We start from the raw sequence: 23,403 nt of genomic DNA, 5'->3' as shown, positions 1-23,403 counted from the left end.
TATAGTATTTTGCTGAATCATTTGTTTACAGACAGATTAAAAGTCCTTTCTGATGCTACTTAAAAGCACCCCGGTTATGGCTTTGACCTGTTTTATTCTCAGATCAAAATAGGTATGAGACCGGTACTTTAGTTGTCCCTTCGTCAGTATGACTGAAGAGGAAAATGGAAGGAAGGGGGTAATGCTTGTGCATGGAGGGAGAAACAAATGGTTTACACAATAATCAGACTGCAATAAAATTGGAGGTTTTTATTTTAATAAAAGGATGCCAAACAAGAAGCTTTTAAATTAAAGGAATAATTCCCCTGAAAAGTTTCAATAGTGTTTTTGCTGCCCAAGCAGATAGGACATACTATGATGCAATGGCAGTCAATAACTTTATTTATACGTATTGAGTGTACAATCTCTGCATATACTGTACAGAACTATATGCTGTTTTAATATCCTAGGTTCAACACACATACAGTAGCACACTTCCTCTCTGAATAGAGGTTAACTTTAAAAATGAATACAGCTAAAGGTAAAGTGTGCCGTCAAGTCGATTTCAACTCCTGGCACCCATAGAGCCCTGTCATTTTCTTTTGGTAAAATACAGGAGGGGTTTCCCATTGCCTCCTCCCACGCAGTATGAGATGCCTTTAAGCATCCTCCTATATTGCTGCTGCCCGATAGAGGTGTTTCCCATAGTCTGGGAAACATACCAGTGGGGCTTCAAACCAGCATCCTTCTGCTTGCTAGTCAAGCATTTCCCCGCGGTGCCACTTACAGCTACATTCACACAAAAGCATGTATATGTGTACAGACAGCTGAACACACAGCTAATGTCTGCATAGGGCTAGTGTGGAAACGACCTGTCAAGAACCCTTTTACAGCTTTGTCTTCTCTGCTTCTTTGAAGCTAGAAAAAGTCAATGAATTATCATGTGACACATCCACAGAGCTTGGGGGCGGCAGGGAAGCACCTTGCTGCATTACATTACAAAACTGAAATTTCCAGATTTCAAATGGTCGACACTTTTGAACAGAATGAAGCAAGATCAGGCCAAAGTTATGACATGGCAGACTGCTAGACTGAATAGGATTGAACCAGAAAACCTCGCAAGTTCCTTTCCAACTCTAAAATGCTATTATTCTGTGAACGCAATATAAAGGTCTGACATAATGAGTTACCAGAGCAAGCTATTTATAAAAACTCACTTTCCCAGCAGCTGCTAGCCTTTCAATGAGTTGTAGTTCAATGATGGCATCATGCACTCCAGTCCTGCGGAATGCTCCAGCAGCTCGGTTCTCTTCCCAGTAGTGATGCCAGTTCCCATTGTGGTCTGCACCAAAACCAAATGCAGAGACCTGTCGCAAAGAGCATTATGGAAACATCACAGCTACTCACAGCTACAAAGGAAAAGTTGAGGTCTACACTACACACAAAAAACCTTAAGCATGAAACATATCCTACTGCACTGCAAGCTGGACTTTCCTCAAGTTAATTTAATATGTATCTTCAGTGTCAATCCTATCTCAGTTTCAGACTGTATGACATTTTGCTGGCCGTTGTAGTTAAGTCTCAATAGGCCTTTAGAAAAGTGAATGTAAAGTCAAACTGCCAGCTACTAACGTATACAGCTAATTAGCAGGATCTGGTTGTTTCGGCATACTAAATTGGAATAAAGAGGGCAGGGGAGAATTGTTGCAAGTTGACAATCAAGACCCAAGGTGTGATCTTATTAATGCATTCCACAGAAGGCTTTCAGTAGTGGCTGCATCTGTTTTAAGGTAGAAAGGGGTTCCTTGTTTGTGAGACACACTCATTGTAGCTCTCCATCCTAAGTTGTTCAGAAAGTGGGTACAGCATACCCAGATACAGATCAACGGAAGTATGCTGGATAGTCATGCTTGCCAAGATGCTCCCTGGCCATGCCACCTGCTGCCCCAGGTTCAGTGCTTGTTTGCTGAGGCAAGTGTCAGCTGCCCAGCATTCTAGCTCATATGCAGAAATGCTCCCTGAGTTCACCAGTTGCCTCTGCAGACAAGCACTGAATCCAGAGAAAGCAGGTGGTGCAGCCAGAGTGTGTTGATGAAGGTGTTGTTGTTGAGGCACTGTTGGCAGGCATGCTCTCAGTTCCTGGTACCTGGGTACATGTTTTGGAAAAAATGAAAAGGTACCACCACATCAGCTCAAAGGAAAGCTTTTGAATACAACTGAACAGAGAGGGCAAGAGGCAGCCAGACATGCACAGTTCAATTCTATAGCAACAGATTTCTTCCACTGCAGAGATCTGGATATTGGCATACAAACCTGCGTACAAGTATGGATGGCAAAAATCAGTGTAATGAATCCAGTAGATGGATACCTTCCATAGTGCATGGTCCATTTATCCTGAATATATTTCAGGAAGACAGGGTTTAGTATTAGGACCTGCAGAGAAGGGGAGAGAAGTGTAAGTGAGAGGTTCCATATAATGTTAAAGTCCACCCTTGCACTGTTCCAGCTGTTATAGTTATCAAGAGAAAAGATTTGATTCTAATGCTCATCCTGCCTTGCTGCTGGCAGCAGGTCATACTATTGCTTGGTTGCTAATGAAAACATAGATATAGTGGACATAACGGAAACCTGGTGAAACAGTGAGAACCAGCGGAACACTGTTATTCCTGGATATATAAACTATATAGAAAGGACAGGGAGGGATGGAGTGGGGGTGGAGTAGCACTGTATGTTAAAAAAGGGATGGAATCTAACCAAATTGAAAACCTATTTTGAGAGGACCAGAGTCTTCCACAGAAACACTGTTGGTGATATGAGGCCTGAAAGGAAATGTATTAGGGACTGCCTATCGCTCTCCTGATCAAAATGCTAAGAGTGACCTGGAGTTGGAGAAGGAAATCAGGGAGGCATCAAAGAGAGACAGAGCTGTAATAATGGGTGACTTCAGTTACCCTCACATAGACTGGGTAAGGTTCACATTCAGGTAATGACAAAGAGGTCACATTTCTAGATATGAGAAATGACTGTGCATTAGAACAGTTGGTCATGGAACTAACCAGAGAGAAGGTGAACTGGGACTTAACCCTAAGTGAAGCTCAGGACCTGATGCAAGATGTCAGTGTCATGGAACCATTAGGGAACAGTGACTATCATGCAATCAAATTTAACATATATGCAAACAGAGAATTGCCAAGGAAGTCTAACACTGACACCTTGGACTTCAGAAGGGGAATGAGTTCGGTGAAAAGAAAACTGAAAGGGAAAATCAGGAGGATCAATTCACTCCAGAATGCATGAAGTTATTTAAAATAATAATAGAAGTCCAGTTAGAATGTATACCCCAAAGAAAGAAAAGTACCACCAAATTCAGGAGAATGAACTTCTCCTGGGTAACAAGTAAAGTCAAGGAAGGTTTAAAAAAAGGGAAGAAAACTTCCTTCATAAAATGGAAAACCTACTCAAATAAAAATAACAGAAAGGAACACAAACTCTGGCAAAAGAAATGCAAGAAGACAATAAGGGATGTTAAAAGAGTTTTTGAGGCACATTTAGCTAAAAGCATCAGGAGGAATAATACAAACGTTAAATACATCAGAAACAGGAAACCTGCCAGGGAGGCCATTGGACTGTTAGATGACAAGGGAGTGAAAGGGATTATTAAGTAGGATGTGAAGACTGCAGAACAGCTGAATGAGTTCTTTGCATCTATCTGTCTTTGAGCATACAGTATACTCATGCCTGAAATGAGCTTCTTGGGGGCAGAGGCTGAAGAACTAAGTGAAATTGAGGTGATGAGAGATGTTCTAAATTGTCTTGAAAAATTACCAAATCGTCAAGGCCAGATGGCATCCACCCAAGAGTCCTAAAAGAACTCAAATGTGAAATTGCTGATCTAGCAAAAATATGTAATTTATCCCTACAATCAGGCTCTGTACCAGAGGACTGGAAAGTAGCCAATGTAACACCAATTTTCAAAAAGGGATCCAGGCAGGATCCAGGAGATTACAGGCCAATTAGCCTAATGTCTGCTTCAGGTAAAATTATGGGAAACACTTCATATAGAAGATCAGATCTTGTTGAAGGCGAGCCAGCATGGCTTAAGCAAAGCTAAATTTTCCCTCACTAATCTTTTGGAGTTCTTTGAGAAAGTCAACAGGCATGTGAATAAAGGTGATCCAGTTGACAAAGTAAACTTGGACTTTCAAAACAGTTTTGACAAAGTTCTTCACCAAAGGCTCTTGAGTAAACTTACAGGTGAAACTCGGAAAATTAGAATATCATGCAAAAGTCCATTAATTTCAGTAATGCAAATTAAAAGGTGAAACTGATATATGAGACAGACGCATTACATGCAAAGCGAGATAAGTCAAGCCTTAATTTGTTATAATTGTGATGATCATGGCGTACAGCTCATGAAAACCCCAAATCCACAATCCCAGAAAATTAGAATATTACATGGAACCAAGAAGACAAGGATTGTAGAATAGAACAATATCGGACCTCTGAAAAGTATAAGCATGCATATGTATTCAGTACTTGGTTTGGGCCCCTTTTGCAGCAATTACTGCCTCAATGCGGCGTGGCATGGATGCTATCAGCCTGTGGCATTGATGAGGTGTTATGGAAGACCAGGATGCTTCATTAGTGGCCTTCAGCTCTTCTGCATTGTTTGGTCTCATGTCTCTCATCCTTCTCTTGGCAATGCCCCATAGATTCTCTATGGGGTCAGGTCAGGCGAGTTTGCTGGCCAATCAAGCACAGTACACTGTATACTTTTCAGAGGTCCGATATTGTTCTATTCTACAATACTTGTCTTCTTGGTTCCATGTAATATTCTAATTTTCTGAGATTGTGGATTTAGGGTTTTCATGAGCTGTATGCCATGATCATCACAATTATAACAAATTAAGGCTTGACTTATCTCGCTTTGCATGTAATGTGTCTGTCTCATATATCAGTTTCACCTTTTAATTTGCATTACTGAAATTAATGGACTTTTGCATGATATTCTAATTTTCCGAGTTTTACCTGTATTCATCATGAGATAAGGGAACAGGTTCAATTGGGGATTGGTAACTGGTTGAAGGACAGTTTTCACAATGGAGAGAAGAAATAAATATGGGGTCCCCCAGGGATCTGTTCTTGGACTAGTGCTTTTAAAAAAATTAATAGTTTATTAAACACTTTTCTCATTTACAGCATATTCAGTTCCCCATTATCATTGTAGCCCACCCATCACTCACTCCCATATTCAAGGAAGGAAGGAAGGAAGGAAATAAATAAATAAATAAATTACTGTAGCATATGGGTACCTATATGGATTAGAAATAAGGAGATTAGAAAATGTATGATTGTCTTTTATGCTTTTTAATTCCGATTGCGAACTTGGGGTAAGGGGTGAGGTGGCCAGATTTGCAGATGAATTACACACTAAACTATTTAGGGTGGTGAAATCCAAAACAGATCATGAGGATCTCCAAAAGGATCTCTCCAAACTGTGTGAGTGGGCAACAAAATGGCAAATACAGTTCAATGTAAGTGTAAGGTGATGCACATTGGGGCAAAAACAAAAACAAACTAACAAACAAAACCCTTCATATATAGACTGATGGGGTCTGACTGACCAGGAAGTTATTCAGACATGGCTTCATGCCACAGAGTATCTGAAGAATGAATCTGCTTTGCAGCAGATTTGCAGATGTTTAATTCGGGGGGAGATTAAATGGACCATTCACATAGGGTCAGCTCCTCTCCACAATCCCTGCAGATAATTTCCCTGTGTGTGTTCTCACAGCTTGCTCCAGGTTTTTTCTCCAACCAATCACATCCCAGAGGAGGAGGCGAGAGATGTTTTTGTTGTTATTACTTTGACAGTTAGCTACAGAAGACTGGCGAGACAAGTTGCCAAGCAGCCCAATCAAACAACAGAACACTTAACCTGAACCTGCCGAATCTGACCCAAATCTTTGATGATCTTATAATTAACTTGCCTTTGTGGCTGCCTTCATGACCACATGTTCCCCTCACCCCACCCTAAACTATTTAAGAGGCCATGAAAGTTTAAAGTAGAAATCATTGCTTCTCTGTGATGAAGAAAAATGCAGCTTCATGGAATCAGCTCAGACACAAAGGGCTCAGGTTACATCAAACCTGTAGTCTCCATTGTTAAGGCATCCTCTAACAACATCTGCATATGTAAAGCCTATGGTGACCAGTGCGAATTTTGAAAAAAGCCAAATTACTGGCAGAATCATGTGTGTACTGGTCCCTGATAACTCACAGGGACTTCGGGGTAAATCCAGCTGATATGTAGACTTGCACCCTCCATTCCAGAGGAGATGTGACCTAAGAGCCATGTGTGTAAAAGTCCCAGGAGAGGGATCTCAGGATGTGGTGGACAGCTCACTGGAAGTGCCAATTTGGTATGCAGCAGCTTTGAAAAGGACAAGTCTCAAGCTCTGGATCATTATGAAAGAGATTCAAAACAAAACTGTTAATATCATAATGCCCTTATAAAAATCTATGGTGAGGCTACATTTGAAGTACTGTGTACAGTTCTGATAATCGTATCTCAAAAGGGACATTATATAACTGGAAAAGGAAAGGAAGAGAGGAACCAAGATGATCAGGGGTCTAGAGCATCTTCCTTTTGAGGCAGGGCTACAACATTTGGGGCTTTTTAGTTTAGGAAAAAGACAACCAAGGGGAGACATGATAGAGATCTGTACAATCTTGCATGGTGTGGAGAGAATGGATGCGGGGGTGGGTGGGCGGGGGGATTATCCCTCACAACATTAGAACCAGGGGTCATCCCATGAAACTGGTTGCCAGGAAATTTAGGACTGACAAAAAGAAGTGCTTTTTCACACAGCACATAACCAATCTATGGAATTGTCACAGGATGTGGTGATGGCCCCCAGCTTGGGTGGCTTTAAAAGGGGCTTAGACAAATTCATGCAGGACAAGTCTATCAATGGTTACTAATCTTGATGGCTATAGGCTACCTCTAAATTTAGAGGCAGGATGCCTCTAAATTGCAGGGAGCAAGAGCAGAAGAAACGTTATGCCTTCATCTCTTGCCTGTGAGTGTCCCAGAGGCATCTGGTGGGCCACTGTGTGAAACAGGATGCTGGACTAGATAGGCCTTGGGCTTGATCCAGCAAGGCTGTTCTCATGTTCTTATTGGCTAGAGTATGCCCATTTCCCAAATCTGCCTACAGAGCTTCTCAGGATATAGCACCAGTTCCTTGCAAGTTCGGTATTTGGTGGCTTCAGATGAATGGAGTAAGAAAGGACATCCCCTTTGCATGAAAAAAAGAGCTGGAAGCATTGTCCTCACATGGTCATTTGGTTCATTCAGATATTCACACCAGCTTTAGTACCACATAAGCCCTTTAATTAAGATAGGTCACAGCAATCATGAGTGCCGCTTTCTCCAATTTATATTAGTATTTCACTCTTGGACTTGGGTTATTATATACAGCTGTATACAGAGTTTATAACATTAAATAACTATCTAAAGAAGTTTTGATGCAACTCTTCATTAGACTCAAAAGTACAGATGAATAACTTCACCAAAAAGGTTCTGTTCTTTTGGAATGTTATAATACATAAAAACTGCTTGAAGAAATCATAGGGACATAGGAAGGTGTCATATACTGAGTCAGACCATTGGTCCACCTCGCTCAGTATTGTCTACACAGACTGACAACAGCTTCTCCAAGGCTGCAGGCAGGAGCGTCTCTTGGCCCTATCTTGGAGATGCTGCCAGGGAGGGAGCTTGGAACCTTCTGCTCTTCCCAGAGCAACTCCATCCCTTAAGGGGGATATCTTACAGTGCTCACACTTCTAGTCTTCGTTTCATATGCAACCTGCTTAGCTAAGGGGACAAGTCATGCTTGCTACCACAAGACCAGCTCTCTTATGTCATCAAAGTAGATATAATCTCTTATTTTACCCCCATAATTGGCCCATTAAATAAAGTTTATAAAACAAATGTTCAACAAAATTGTAACTTGGAGCAATGTTTTACTTCTGTGATTCATGTCTTACCTTGCTTTTGTCAGCTTTAAGGAATGGTTTGACTCTCCGATATGTGCTGTGAAAGGAATGGAAACCAATTCATAACTTTAACCATTTTATGATTTTCTCCTGCACTACCCATCTTCTTCCCCTCCCAGTGTGGCGTAGTGGTTAGAGTGCTGGACTAGGACTGGGGAGACCCGAGTTCAAATCCCCATTCAGCCATGATACTAGCTGGGTGACTCTGGGCCAGTCACTTCTCTCTCAGCCTAACCTACTTCACAGGGTTGTTGTGAGGAGAAACCTAAGTATGTAGTACACCGCTCTGGGCCCCTTGGAGGAAGAGCGGGATATAAAATGTAAAATAATAATAATAATAATAATAATAATAATAATAATAATAATAATAATAATGGGTTGTGCACAAAACTCATTCCTGCACAAGTAGCATAGTCAACCTGTTCTTTCATATAGGTGATAGACTGACCTGCTCTTTTCCTTGCTGTTGCCATTTGCAGGTATATATTTCACACACTTTCGCCAAATTCAAGGCAATGCTTTCAAGGGAATGGGTTCATAGAACTGCCTGAAGCCCATAGTGAGAACTCAGCAATTTAAAGAGGAAGGTCTTCAAACTTTCTTGAAATCACCTTGAGATCACCCCACTGGGCAAATTCAGTCTTACCCAGAAACAAGTCTGCCTCATGGCTTCTGGGTATATAATAGGGATATAATAATAAGGCAAGGGATATAATAATTGTCAGCAGGGGGTAGAATAACTGAATTTCAGAGCTGGGAGGGACCTGTGGGTCTTCTAGTCCAACCCACAGGTCAGTACAGGAATCTGCAACAGTATCCCTGGGAGATGGCCAGCTGGCCTCTGCTTGAAATTGTTCAGTGAAGGAGAACCCACCACAGCATAAAATAGACTGTTCCACTGAGGAACAGCTCTGTTTGTTAGAAGTTTCCTTCTGGTGTCCAGCCTAAGTCTGCTTGCTTGTAATTTGAACCCATTGGTTCTAGTCCTGCCCCTAGGAGCAACATAGAACAAGTCTGCTCTTCCTCCTGTGCAACAGCCCTTCTGATACTTGGAAACAGTTTTCATCTCTCCCCTTAGACTTTTATTTTCCAGACTAAACATACCCAGCTCCTTTACCCATTCTTTCCGGGACTTGGTTTCCAGACGACTCGCCATATTTATTGCTATCTTCAATTTATCAGTGTCCTCCTTAAAACCATGATACATGGCCCGAGGAACACTGTCCTATGAAGGAATGCCTCTAGTCTTGTTACGCTGCATTACTGTCTGGCTTTATATACTCTAGTTGGACTGGCAGGGTACACACCGCCAGATTTCTCCTGAGGAAAAGGCACTGGCCAGCCATTTGAGATCAAGAGGTTTGAAGGGGACCAGCACAAGATGGATGTCAGGACCAAGGTTCATGGCACTCTCTGGGTACATGAAATGGTGGGTCGTTCTTGCACCAACATCTTCCTCAAAGCCTGCAGTCTGTGCTGTGTTCATCCTGAGGAAAAAGAAGGAAGGTGATCAGAGGCTTCTGTACAAGATACTGAGGGCAGAAATATGGAAACAGCTGGGTCTGAATCAGATATTTGCTGGGCTTGGTTTTGTTACAACTTGATGCCTGTCATAAGTCTGCCCAGTTTGGAGGCTTAGACACTTTGATCTAAGTATTTCATCAGGGTTATGGAGGTGGGGTGGGTGTATTACCAGCTTCAGGTTTAAATAAATGACATGAGGGATTTTCACACTGAACTATGCATATCCAAGAAGCACACATTTTTAATATATGGAGTTCAGTTCATCATTCCCAGCTCCTACTTTCACACATTATAGTTCATGAAGCCCAAGTATGGGTTACGGCAGTTTGTCACATCTGTCTCTTGTTACTTAGGCTTCTCCCTTTCCCTCACCCTCTTTGTTGCCTCCCATCAATGCCAGAATTAAATTGTTAACTCCTTGGGGGGCACACACCTCTTTTTTGCTCATATTGCTCTGAAAGCAACTTGCACATGGACAGCTCTATATGGGTAATCATTTTGTTAGATAGCAATTCTAATCCAGCCAGATCATCATCTGAATTTTAACATTGCCATTTTATCCAGAACAGACTTAGAAGTAAATATTAAATAAATAAAAGCTGCACCCATACCTACACACTGCCATACACATACACACTTCTCAGTAATGCTGGGAATGTGAAGCATAATGCAGAATGGAAGTTCTGCTTCACTTACCTCAACACAAAGTTGTGGGAGTCTATCTTTTCCCCATATTTGGAGCCCCTCAGCCTCCCTGAATTTCCCACTACAGCACATGTTCCACACTGGACAATGTCCTCAACTCCAGTAGCAGGAGATGGAAGGATATCAAATAGGTCTTTGATTATTTCTTGGAGTTGGCTCCCATCATTTGATCTTTGCAGCTTCTAATGAATGAAACAGAGATCATTAGCGGGGAAAGGAAAACCTTGACATACTTCCCTCCACAAGAGGCCAATTCACATGCTATGTTCAACACTCGTACAAGTGTACAGTATACACAGGTATAAATCTGTATACAGGTACAGTTGTTCACATGTTATGTTGAACACAGGTACAGAAGTACACTTCCTATCTGGGCCTGGATTTGAATGGCATTTGAAGGGCCTGTAGCCAGGTTTACTTTTTAAATGAACCCAGGTACAGTCATTCACACAAACATTAGTGATGTGCACAGAACCTGCAGGGGGCAACATAGGAACACAACATAGGAACATAGGAAACTGCCATATACTGAGTCAGACCATTGGTCTATCTAGCTCAGTATTGTCTTCACAGACTGGCAGTGGCTTCTCCAAGGTTGCAGGCAGGAATCTCTCTCAGCCCTATCTTGGAGATGCTGCCAGGGAGGGAACTTGAAACCTTCTGCTCTTCCCAGAGTGGCTCCATCCCCTGAGGGGAATATCTCACAGTGCTCACACTTCTAGTCTCCCATTCATTTGCAACCAGGGCAGACCCTGCTTAGCTATGGGGACAAGTCATGCTTGCTACCACAAGACCAGCTCTCCTTTCCTACTCAACAGTGATGGGGGGATACCTTTAAGGGTGGGGGAGGGTGCTCTTACCCCTTCAGCTGCATTTCCCCTGCCGGCACTGCACTTTAAAGGGTCTGGCAGGGCAGCAGTATACCTTCCTGCCACCTCGTTGGACCAGAAGTGATCGGAAGTACCCGATGCACATGCGCACGATGTGCACACAAGCCAATGCAACCTGCACGTGAGTGAGCACGACATGTGTGTGAGTGCGTGCCAAACGTGCTCACGCATGTAGGGTTTTTCCGGTCCGATGAAGTAACGAGGCAGCAGGGAGGTACACTGCTGCCCTGCTGGACCATTTAAAGTATAGTGCCAGCAGGAAAAATGAGGCGGGAGGGACAAAAGCACCCTCCTCCACATTCAAACCGGCCGAACCACCAGTCCCTAACATAACATGTGCAAGGGTACAGACATCTGTACACTCATTCAGCATGTGTGAATTGGGCTAAGTTCGTCTAGGTTCGTCTGAGGGTGCCATTGGTGACGACTCAAAAGTGAGCCTTCTCTGTAGTTGCCCCAGAGGAATGCACTTCCTGCTGAGATTAGAGTTGCTCCAACCCTGTTGGCTTTTAGGAACCAACAAAAGACACATCTCTTCAGCCAAGCTTTTTAGCTATTTAGCAGCTTTTATGGATAGTTATTTTAATTTGAACATTTAAATATGTTTTAATTGTTTTAAAATGTCTTGGTTTGTTTTATTGTTATAAACTGCCTAGAGACTTTGGTAGTGGGCAGAATACAAATATGTTAAATAAATGAATAAAATGGAACTATTGTTCAAGAAAAACGCACAGTGCTGGCCTAAAACATTGTGCTGCCTTTAGTAGAGCACCAAAAGGCACCCTACACACACACACACACACACACACACACACACACACACACACATTCCCCCATTAAAACACACCCCAGTTCAAGCCTTCATTCTCATCACTTCCCAGAAGAAAAAGGAGGGATAAGAGAAGGGGAAAACAGTGCAGTGCCATTTAGCCCTCCTTCCTTTTGCAGGAGAGTGTGCTGTGAGGGCTGCTCCATTTTCCAAGAACTGACCCATAATCTGTCACCTGATGTGGCCCGCTTCACCTTGCTTCATGATAGGACTGGCCGCAGGAACACAACAGGCATCTTAGAAGGCAGATGATTCCAAACTGAGCAAACAGGCACCTTTTAAAAGTGGTGATTCTCTTTATTTAGTCGAGGGAGAGTAACTGGCCCTATCCATCCCCAGCACAGATGCTGGTGTCTGTGTTTCTTTTTTAGATTGTAAGGCCTTTGGAAACAGGGAACAATTTTATTTACTTAATTATATCTATATAAACTGCTTTGGGAACTTTTGTTGAAAAGCAACATATACATATTTGTCATATTCATATTCATATTCATATTCATATTTGTTTGCAGAATCAGCTACAGAATACATTCCCTAGCTAGTACGGCTGTTTCTTCCGTCATCTATATAATTAATTCTCTTAGCCAGTGTGTGTCCTGAATTTGGTGGCGGAACTCTCGTGACACATTGCGAGAGTTCTGGCCTTGGGCCCAGCGAGAGCTGAGGGGAAAGAAAAAATGGAGGTGGTGGCGGGCCGCAAAATGGACAGAGAAGGTAGCCTCAGCTGGCCATTGGGAGGTGGAGGCGACGGGATGGCCTGACCTGGCCAGGCCAGGCCGTCCCAGGTATGGAAGAGGTGGCGGCCCAACCAGGCGGGAGCCGAGGGATGGCCTGGCCTGGCCTGAGGCACCACTGTTGGAGGCCAGGGTGGGAGGGAAACGGGCGGCGGGACTTCCCAGTTCGCCGCCCGAGAGGAGGAATGGTGACAATGGGGCCCTTTTTGGCCCGCCACCGCCCTGGTAAGGAGGACCTGGCTGCGGCAGCAGGAGGGAGGGGGAGGGGGGCAAGAGAGGAGGGAGGGAGGAGGGAGCAAGAGAGAGTGGAGAGGGGGCAAGAGAGGGGGTGGGGGGTGGAGGGCAAGAAAGTGCGGCAGGAGGGGGGGGAGAACAGCAGGCCCTAAAGAGCATGCAGATGCTCTGTGCGGGTTGGCTAATAGTAATGAAATAGCTTTTGGTCCAGTTTCTCTTTGCCTCTACTATAAAAAGCACAGGAACATTCTTCAGGCAAAGCAGCTGGCAGCCATGTTTCTACCAATTCCAGACTGTTTATCTCTTGCCCTATTATGGCTTTGCTGAGTACAGCCACAACTCTTCCTTCTGCCCCCAACCCTTGTACTGTAAATATTTACCACCTCAATTTCTTTTCCCTTAAGAGAAACATGAGGGAGGAATCTTTATATAGTGCTTTTCACACACATGAATGCACGTGAGGGGCAAGAGGGAGCGGGAGTGCAGCAGTCAGCCTCACCCCACAACCTATACATGTTCAGTGAACAGTCTGTCTGGTCCCTGTCTCTGCAGTACAGACAGGAAGTGGCAGCACAAACAGGACTCAGTGACAGAGAGTGGTAGGAAACAAAAGGTTTAGTAAATATGTTACATTAAATGTTGTTATTAAATACTTTAACAAATAGCTTCAGGATTTTAAATTATATTAAAGATTAAATGAGAGTACACAACGGTCCCTATGCACAAACAACACATGCATAGGCTCTGTAAACACTGTCTTGCTTGCTTAACTCAGTTACTTTGGCTTCTCTCTTTCCCCTCACCCTCTTTGTTGTTACCCACCAATGCCAGAATTCAACTGCTAACACCTTGGGGCACAATTCATATTCACTGAACTCATAGAGGGATGAAGAGAACTGCTCTTCACCTTTGCATATTCAACAATAAATGTGAGTGGGACTCTACATGCATTCAACTGTGTGTGCACATGCTGCACACACACACACACACACACACACACACAATCAGTAACCTTGATTGCTCATAGTTCCCTATTGTGTGGAAGTGCTGCACCCCTACAGCTGTGCGCACACACACACACACTCAAGATTTCTGCATTACGTCTGGTTGGGGACTGGGTCAATGGGCTCTCTCCTCCAAATATACAATCTATGAGAATTTGAAGATATGGTGAGAGATCGCTTTCTAGAGGGTCCCTTGCTGTGTATACAAAGCTTAGGCACATACAGTCCCTATATTTATACAGATAATCCAGTAAACAGCATACTTAGGTTGGAAGCAAGACTTGCTGACACAATCCCACTTCCCCCACCATGTAGATATTTACCCAAGGCACAGTAGTTGTGCAAAAATGCTTCTGTTGTTACAAAGATGATGCAGTACTCACCAGCCACCACTGAAGAACACCTGAAGGGATTTCTGAATTTTCAAGAGTCAGTAGGCAGTTTACGGAAGTATCAAAGCGTTCACAAAACCAGTCCAAGTTGCTAAGCTCAGTGCACCTGTTACAGTTGCAAGATTTCCCCTCCATCATGGGCTGTTCTTCAAAGTGGTGTGAGGAAGTTGAAGGTCCCGTATTCACCAACTTGTAAATATTCCACAATGAGACTCCAAGACACACAACTAGGGTGCTCCACAGCTTTTTCTTCCACAACATCCTTCACCCCACCAGTGTTGTTTGGATCTCATAGTTTAGAATTCTTCCAAGAGGCAGTACAATTGTTCAGTATGGGTTAGCATTCTTCCCCATGCAGAACATTTGCTCAGTGAGTTTTCTGCTCTCAGTAATGACTGGATTGCTTCTTGAGTAGATCCTAGTCCAAAGACAAATAAATAAAATGGAAATCTCACAACTCAGCAACTCACAGAACAGCACCCATTCATTCTCAATTCTCCTAAGGCAAATCCTGTGCTACTGCCAGCTAAGACAGGATGTGACCTTCAGTCAAGATATCACATTTGTATGTTTTTCAGCATTCTAGTAAAGTGTGATGTCAGAAGGAAATGCTTTTAGCATAATGGAGCAAACCAAAGAGGGCAGGACCACAAACCAAAGTCAGCAACAGAATTCAGCAGATACAGCAGTCATTTATTAAGAAGAATCAGATAATGGTCCAAATGCATTTTGAGCAATACTTTCCATTAGGGAAATAAAAATTACACAAAAAGAATACCATATGCTAATATAAATAATTCATTCTGTTGAACAGGACTAACCTATCGTTACCATCAAAAGTTATTTATAAAAAATTGAGTATTAAGATAATCTTAATAAAAAGATGAAGAACATGAAACTTTATGTATATCATGTGTTCTTGAGCTCTAAACTCTCAAAAGGTATCTATAATAAATACACATCAACATGGCAAATGAGGACCAGAAAAATAGAGCATCCACTGGAACATATTAGCATATACTTAATCATTTCTCACAAAACAAGTTCTGACAGAAGCCACAAAAGCAGCTCACATACACTGTCTCAGAACAGTATGTATGGATGTAAAAGGGGATAGACATCACACTGCTAATGCAACATACCTGAGGGAGAATAGAGGCATTAGTTCAATGGTAGAGGTTAGTTAAATGGTAACAGCTCATTTAACTCCTGGTTACAATCAAGTTTAAGAACAAGGGGAAAGGAAAAGAGACTTAAAGATGCCCAGTAACTTCAGACTCAGAGATTCTATAACTTTCCAGGTGACTTTAATGATCCCCAGAATCTTTTGCCTAAAATGAAGAAGTAAGACCACAAGCAATGTGCTGAATAAGACACTGTTGCTCACAACAGCTCAAGAGCTCAAACACAAGAGTATAACATCACAGGGTTTTCCTTCCCCCCTTGATGTATGGATGTGTGTGTGTTTGTATGTATGTATATTCACAAACAATAACCCAGAATTACAATATCTAGTTACTTATCACTCTCCCTCCCTCTCTCCTTAACTTAAATTACCAATTAATGTCGCCAATTAATTGTTATGAAGCAATATTACCCACTGTGTCTCACTGGCCAGCACTGAATTAAAGTCAGGTTCCTTACTTCCTGGAGAGCATGATGCTTTCTTCTCTTGAGCAGCATGGACATCTTGCAGATGAGATGTCTTCCCTTAACATAATGTTGGCCATTGACAAGTCCCCTTTTATAGCTTAAATTAGTTAAAACAATAATAGGTATGCTCTTCTGACTAGTCCAAAATCACATTGTCTAAATATGATTTCAAGTCAAAAACAATTTTCATAGAGAGAAAGATGTTTACATGACAGCCCGCATCCCATCTTCTTGTCTGTTGGACCTGACCCAAAGTTACTTCCTGACACAAAGTTATTTCCTCTCTCTTCATCTTTCCCATTTCAGTTTGAGCGTTCAGGTTGTGCCAGGAAATGTCTCTAACGTAATCAGTTCACACCTTCTGTCTCCTGCATGTTCTGTTATCAGGCCCACCCAAACTCTCTTCTTCCTATTTCCCTAGAACAGATTAGTTTCAATGACATCACAAACTTGCTTCAGCATACACTATAATATAGTTCAAAGCAAAGAATACATATATTAAAGCAATGTTACACCAATATATAATGTGTTTAAAGCCTTCACTTCAGCAGGTTTCATTCTCCATGGAAATTTCCTTGTTATACTAATTTGGCATTCTCCTATCCCCAAGTTATACAAATATGTATAGATCACACATTTTCAGTCCTGGCTAGTGGAGCAAGACCCTGGCTACTGATTATTATTTGAGGACTTACTGTAGGGCAACAAAGTGCCTAGAAGATTTCAGAATCTTCCTAATTATTTTATCTCCTCTCTTGCAGCTGCTGGATTTTGTTGTTGTCTTTGACCTAATTAAACTATTATTGGTTGGTATTTAAGAAACAATAAGGTAAATAAATCCAGTCATATAATATTTTCAAAGGCCAAAAGGTACACCAGGAAAGAAGTTGTTGAGCCATGGTGTCTGTTGCAGCTATTTTCTTCATGGCTTGTACCTGATTACAACCAGATTACATTGTCTACAAGACTACACCTCATCCTGCACTGAGTATCCATTAATGGTAATTTCCAGGGGGTTTTAAGCATGCAGGTTAATTCCTCATTAAATACTAACTTTTGCAGAATTTGCTTTATGCCTTTTGCAGTGTCCCTCATCTTGAGCAATGAATAAGATTATTTAATTTTATTTATTTATTTATTTATTTGATTGATTGATTGATTGATTGATTTCTATACCACCCTTCCAAAGTGGCTCATGTTCCCTATTCATCTACTGCCACCAGTAGTCACCTCCCTCCATTTCTCTTTTCTTTTGTTGTTGTTACTGTGTTTATGGGCTTTTCTGACATTGTATAGCCCTAAAGATAAAGTGTGCCATCGATTTGGGTGTCAGGAATCAATAATGCATGGAAGAGCAGCATTGGAAGTCCAACTAGGAGCTGTTGAGCGGGAGAGGTGGACCCTTACAGAGCAGCTGGCAGAGTTTTGGTAAGAGGTTGGTGTAGGAAGGGCATTTCCTGTTAGAATAAATAAGTACCACTTTGGGTAAAGTGTGCAGTCAAGTCGGTGTCGACTTCTGGCAACCACAGAACCTTGAGGTTGTCTTTGGTAGGATACAGGAGGGGTTTACTATTGCCATCTCCCATGCAGTATGAGATGATGCCTTTCAGCATCTTCCTATGTCGCTGCTTCCCAATAGAGGTGTTTCCCATAGTCTGAGAAACACAGTCTGGGAAACATACCAGCGGGGATTCGAAATGGCAACCTCTGGCTTGCTAGTCAAGTCATTTCCACACTGCGCCACTAGGTGGCTGTATAGCCCTAGCTACTTCCAAATCCCATAAAGGTGGAGATTCCCCCCTCCTTCTCACCCCCCTCCAGCAAAGGTATGTCTGTGTAAGAGTGCAGTGACCTGACTCAAATAAACAGTTCTAAATAGCAGATGCACATATAGATGGGAAGCTCACGAAGAGCAGTAGAGGAACAAATGAAAATGAAAAGAACAGCAAGAGGCAGATGGAGGCTAACGGTGCACATATACCTTAAGAATTTCAACATGCCACCTTAGCAAAGCAAAATGCCCTCTTCTCAGGCACTCCTTGCACATATATCGCACAACAGGAACATTAGCTAAAACCGCTCCTTCAGAGTGCTCCTCCAAACCACATAACCACAGCACAAGCACAGCAGGGTAAACATGTCACATTAAAGCAGATAATACTTATTTTGTTTGTGCAGCCACAACCTGTACATACTTACTTTCCGTTTATCACTGCCACCAACATTACTCTTTTTCCTGGTTTGTTAATCCAACAAGAATTTTTACATAACTGAGGTGGAAAGTAGGTAGACATACTTCAGCAAATTAGTCAGTTACTCTTCAAGGACACTTCATGGAGCTTTCAAGTGTTGCCTACACATATCATGTGGACCAGTGTGGAAAACGAAGACAACTATGAAAGGCTCTGGAAGTGCAGCTACATTGCAATAAGGCTGATCTCAATGTCTCTGGCTCTTGTCAAGTCAGAGACACACTACTACTACAGCTTATTTCAAGCAGCACCCAACACACAGGTCAGTTATTGCTCTACACCTGTGTAAGGCAGGCTTGCATAAAGGTGCTCAGTCCTGGTATTATGGGAAAGGAGATATGTGGGAGGGAGGAAATCTGATTGCCTTTAGCCTACGGTATTCACTGCCACAAGATGTGGTGATAGCTAGTGGTGTGCATGGAACCACCAACTTCTGGTTTGAAGGTGGGGGGATAGCTTTTAAGGACTGGGGAGTGTTTCCCCTGCTGGCGCTGTGGTTTAAAACAGTCCCGCGGAGTGGCAGTGTACCTCCTTGCCATCCCGGTGTACGTTGGACCAGAAGTAACAGAAAGTGCTCAGTGCTCACGCACATGTCGCAACATGTGCACTGAACACTTCCTGTTACTTCCAGTCTGACATACACCAGGGTGGCAAGGAGGTATGCTGCTGCTCTGCGTGACCATTTTAAACCACAGCGCCAGCAAGGGAAACATGGGGGTGGGTGGGTAAAAGCACCCTCCCCAGGCCTTAATGCTACCCCCCCCCACCTTCAAACTGGCCGAACCACCTCGTGCACATCCTTAGTGATAGTCACTAGATTAGATAGCTTTAAAAGCAAATTAGCCAAATTCTTTGGGCTTCTAGTATGATGGCTGTATGCAATCTCCAGGCTCAGAGACAGTATGCCTCTGAACACCAGTTTCAGGGGAGCAACGGCAGGAGAGAGGGCATATCTTTGTGTCCTGCTTGTAAGCTTCCCAGAGGCATTTGGTGGACCACTGTGGGAAACAAGATGCTGGACTAGATAAGCCTTGACTCCGCAAGGCTCTCCTAATGATTTTAATTACCATATTAAGTAATTGGTTCAGAGGAATGTGGTGTTTTTGGTTAATCCGTTCATTGATCCAGGACAGTTTTTGAATGGTGCTTTAGTTACTTTTATTCCAGTCCTGGGGTAGAGATGGGGCTAACAAACAAACAACAGCAAGAGCATTGAAGGCAGACTGTACTTGCCTCTCTGTAAATAAGATCTATCTCATTAATATTCCTGATTCAACTCCACTGTCTTGTCCTTGCATGTCACAACTCTTTCCTCTGGATTCTACAAAGAACAGGAAGGGTGTTTTCACACATGATACTTAAGTGCCACCCCCCTCAAAATCAGCCTGTAATGCTATTCTGAAAACTATATTGACCAGAACGTACATCTGATTTAAGAATGCCTCCATTCTGCTTTCTAGTCTGTATTAGTAACATTCACAAGTATGTTAAAACAACATATGAGATACTCAAAGGGATTATTTTCGTATTGTGTAAAAACAGCATTGTTCAGGGGCATAACATGTCAACAGCCTGTGAAACGATGAGAATGCAGAATTTATTCTGAAGATAGGAAAATAACTCAGCCTCACGTATACAAGCAGGAGCTGTCTCTGATTACATTCATTGTAACAGTTGTAGAGACTCCAACACTGAAAGTACTAATTAGAGCACCTGAAAAATCATTTGATAGCACAGATATATGTTTACCTTATGGAAGCGATCATACAGTCTGAGTTGAGAAGACGAGAAGACAAACTAAAGTTGCTATCATGAGAGAAATGTAGACACTTTTGCAGTTGAATTCGGCATCATAAGGAAGAATTCAAACTTCCCACAGCGGCTTGCTGAAAGTGACTGGAGTGACTACATCCTCATTTTGAGAGGGAACTATGCAAAAATAAAGGGGAACTTAGCAACCCAGCACCAACCACATCAAGTGGACAACATATGATTAACAGAAAACTCATCTTTGAGTGACACACACAGAGAGAAATGCTGCCTGCTGTATAATTAGCAACAACTTCCTGCATCTGCTTGCAAAAGTGACTTTCAAAAAAGAATGGTGCTGAAGCCTGGTGCCTGACCATAGTGCTATGAATTAGGTCAGTGTTCTTTATTGAAAGGCTGGAGGCCAGTAGTAGCCTCCATCAATCCTAAGTGTGGCTCCCTGACTAATTGTTTATTGGGCCTGTGGGAAGCTTTGCCCCAAGCTGAATACTCTGCACAGTCCCCCTGGTACCTGTGTGGAGGCAAACACTGTGCAGTGCCACACTTTGCCCAGTGCCAGACGGCTCCTTTAAGGGAAACAGAGCTTTCTTGAACCCCTGTATCATCTTGGAAGGTGTGCACAGAATGTTGAGAAGTATAGCCCTACCCAGTGCTAGAGATGTGCATGGAACCGGCAACTGCCAGATCAAAGGTGTGTGTGGGGGACTTTAAGGACTGGAGAGGGTGCTCGTACCCCTACCACCACTGCATTTTTCCCACTGGCGCTGTCCTGAAAACCAGACCTGTGGGGTGGCAGCATACTTCCTTGCTGCCCAGGTGAGTTGTGGACCGGAAGTACCCAGACATGCCTGGTAAGAGTGCCTCTGCTTCAGGGGAGGAGTTGACCACCTTCCCCATGCTGGTAAAATACAGATCTAAATGGAAAACCTTCTAGCCTATTCTAGTGGAACTACAAGCACTCACACACATATATACATGTATCCAGGGGAGGGAGGCAAAAATTGGGGAGGAAAAAATGGGAAAACTCCTGAGAGCAAGAAAGGAGGTTCTCTCCCTATAATTACCTATCCAAGGTGAACAAGAAGAGAAGCCGGATTCTCAGCAGAGAAAATGGGGTGTGAAGATGGTGAAGCAAAGAGTTACAATTTACAGAATGAATCTCAGAAACTGCTATTTGGGGGGCTTTGGGCTACTTTTATAGAGTAAAAAGGCACTTAATCAGTGCCCTTCCTAGTTAATGATTACTGGTAATAGATTAGTGATGAACAATGGAACCATGGGGTTTGGAATAGCGAGACAGGAAGATGGGATTTTCTTTTTAGGATGGAGGTAAGATGTTGACTTTAGAGATATTCAGACAGGGATTTGAAGGGTCCGAGAGACATGCTTTGATTATGCTGGTCAGGAGTGTGACTAAGTCATGTGCATGAAGGAAAGGAGACTCATGGCTGCTTACCCTGGAGTTTCAGGGTACATTACCTTGCTTGCCCTAGAGCCAAAATCTCCACAGAGAAAAGTCTATTTTGGGATGTTGGGCTCCTCTGTTTGGGCTTTTAAAGAGGAGAAGTGTAGTTGCATTCCCTCCTTGGCTAATCTTCCTATGTTGTGGTGAACACTGTCTAACTCCAGGACTCTCCTTGGGACAGGCAAGTCCAGATAGTGTGCCTCTCTAAGGGCATGGGGGATGGGGTGTACTGTTAATGGAACTGCTCCCCGGGAAATTGGCAGATACCCCATGCTGTGTTTTAGGCATGTGTGGGAATTTTTATTTGAGGGTTTTAGGGGTACAGGAAGAGAAAATAATGGTTAATGAGCAACAATATATAACTAGCAAGACTAAGCGATTAAAAGGACTATGTTACAACTCACAAAGAGGCAATTTGGCTTGAGTTTCCGAATTAATTTCACCCAAAGTTGGCGAGGGGGGGCTTTGGATTTTAGAAGGAATAAAAGGAAAGAGAGTGAGAGTTTGAAAGTAGGGGTTAGCTAATACCTCGATCCTACCGAAGGGGTGTGGCAAAACTCTTGTAGCTTGGTCATTACTGAGGGGCTTTTCTCCTCTGAGGTAGGCAGGAAGGCAGGAGCAGGAGTCCAGGGACCAGGCAGGGGTCCAGGAGCCAGGAAAAAAACCCAAACAACCAGAATTCCACAGCCAGGAGTAAAAACCTTAAAGGTTAGGACCGGGTTAGGAAAAAGGGCCAGTCTGGAGGCAAAAGGTCAAGCAGGAGTGAGAGTCAAGGTAAGGGGTGGAGGTGCCAGTGCCAAGACATGTGAAAAATAGTTAGTGGATCAGAGGAAGAAATACCTGGTGAATCTGGGGTAGAGACATGAGAGACCCAGGAGACACAGAGATTGATTGTGTCTTGATTACTTATAGCAAAGATTTTGCCCGAAGGCATTATTCATTCATTCATTCATTCATTTGATTTCTATACTGCCCTTCCAAAAATGGCTCAGGGCGGTTTACACAGAGAAATAATAAATAAAAATAAAAATAAGATGGATCCCTGTCCCCAAAGGGCTCACAATCTAAAAAGAAACGTAAGATAGATACCAGCAACAGTCACTGGAGGTACTGTGCTGGGGGTGAATTTGGCCAGTTACTCTCCCCCTACTAAATAAAGAGAATCACCACGTTAAAAAGGTGCCCCTTTGCCAAGTTAGCAGGGGCTGATTATGCTGATCGCATCTTTGAAAGGTGGACAAAGGCACAGTGGACAGGATGAAGCATTGTCCTATTACATTGTGAGGAGTTGTCATCCTTTCAGTAGAAAGGCTGGATAGGTCTAGGATATCTGTGTAGGGAGAAGCGTAATGGACACATCAGATTTTATCTCATCTCTTTTAGAATATCTGGGAGGGACTAAAATGTAAACAAGCTAGCTTCCCGTGCCTTGAGCCAACCATTAACATACTTGTTAGCAGAGGAGATGAGGAGGTAATGTCGTGACCGAATCCATTGTGCAAACATAGGGAGAATAATCACTGGCTTATCCCTGAAAAAAATAGTGTTGGTTCAATCACGTCTACGCTGGCATTCCTCACCTGAAAGCAAACAAGGAGGCGAGCACAAGGAGATATACTTGCAGTCCAGAAATTAAACTTGATCTGAGAGCTATCATCCCAGGCTCACTCCAAGTGACATGCCCTATGAGTTAGCTCATGGGAACCAGAAAGGAGATCTCATGGTCCCATGGGATCTGAGCAGATGATGTGGGAACCACAAGTCTGTAGCCCCAAATTAGGTATAGGGGGGCTCCAGGGAGCCCCCCAAACAGTACAGGGAATCTCATTTCTGGAATCCCTAACACAAGAATAATGGTGAATTCCAGCAAGCCTGGCCAGCACCCTGTATGAAATGAGTGCATGTAACATA

At 43.0% G+C, this 23,403-nt stretch overlaps 1 protein-coding gene across 3 annotated transcripts; it reads right to left on the bottom strand.

Moving 5' to 3' along the window:
- Window positions 1–234: 234 nt before the first annotated feature.
- Window positions 235–23,257, bottom strand: LOC128322862 (CMP-N-acetylneuraminate-beta-galactosamide-alpha-2,3-sialyltransferase 2-like). Of its 3 annotated transcripts, XM_053244966.1 has the most exons (7): window positions 20,007–23,257; window positions 14,344–14,770; window positions 10,261–10,451; window positions 9,348–9,527; window positions 8,032–8,077; window positions 2,293–2,412; window positions 235–1,346 (listed from the first exon to the last, which is right to left on the bottom strand). In XM_053244966.1, the coding sequence occupies exons 2-7, from the start codon at window positions 14,611–14,613 to the stop codon at window positions 1,179–1,181; spliced, it is 975 nt and encodes a 324-aa protein (XP_053100941.1). In that variant the 5' UTR covers window positions 14,614–14,770; window positions 20,007–23,257; the 3' UTR covers window positions 235–1,178. The 3 variants fall into 3 exon arrangements, with proteins under 3 accessions (XP_053100941.1, XP_053100940.1, XP_053100942.1); XM_053244965.1 differs by lacking the exon at window positions 20,007–23,257 and having other exon boundaries at window positions 14,344–18,737; XM_053244967.1 differs by lacking the exon at window positions 20,007–23,257 and having other exon boundaries at window positions 235–1,321; window positions 14,344–18,737.
- Between the last annotated feature and the right edge of the window lie 146 nt (window positions 23,258–23,403).

This window comes from Hemicordylus capensis, chromosome 4 (genome assembly GCF_027244095.1).
Source record: "Hemicordylus capensis ecotype Gifberg chromosome 4, rHemCap1.1.pri, whole genome shotgun sequence".
NCBI classification, from domain to species: Eukaryota; Metazoa; Chordata; class Lepidosauria; order Squamata; family Cordylidae; genus Hemicordylus; species Hemicordylus capensis.
This window is presented reverse-complemented; position numbering and strand designations above follow the sequence as displayed.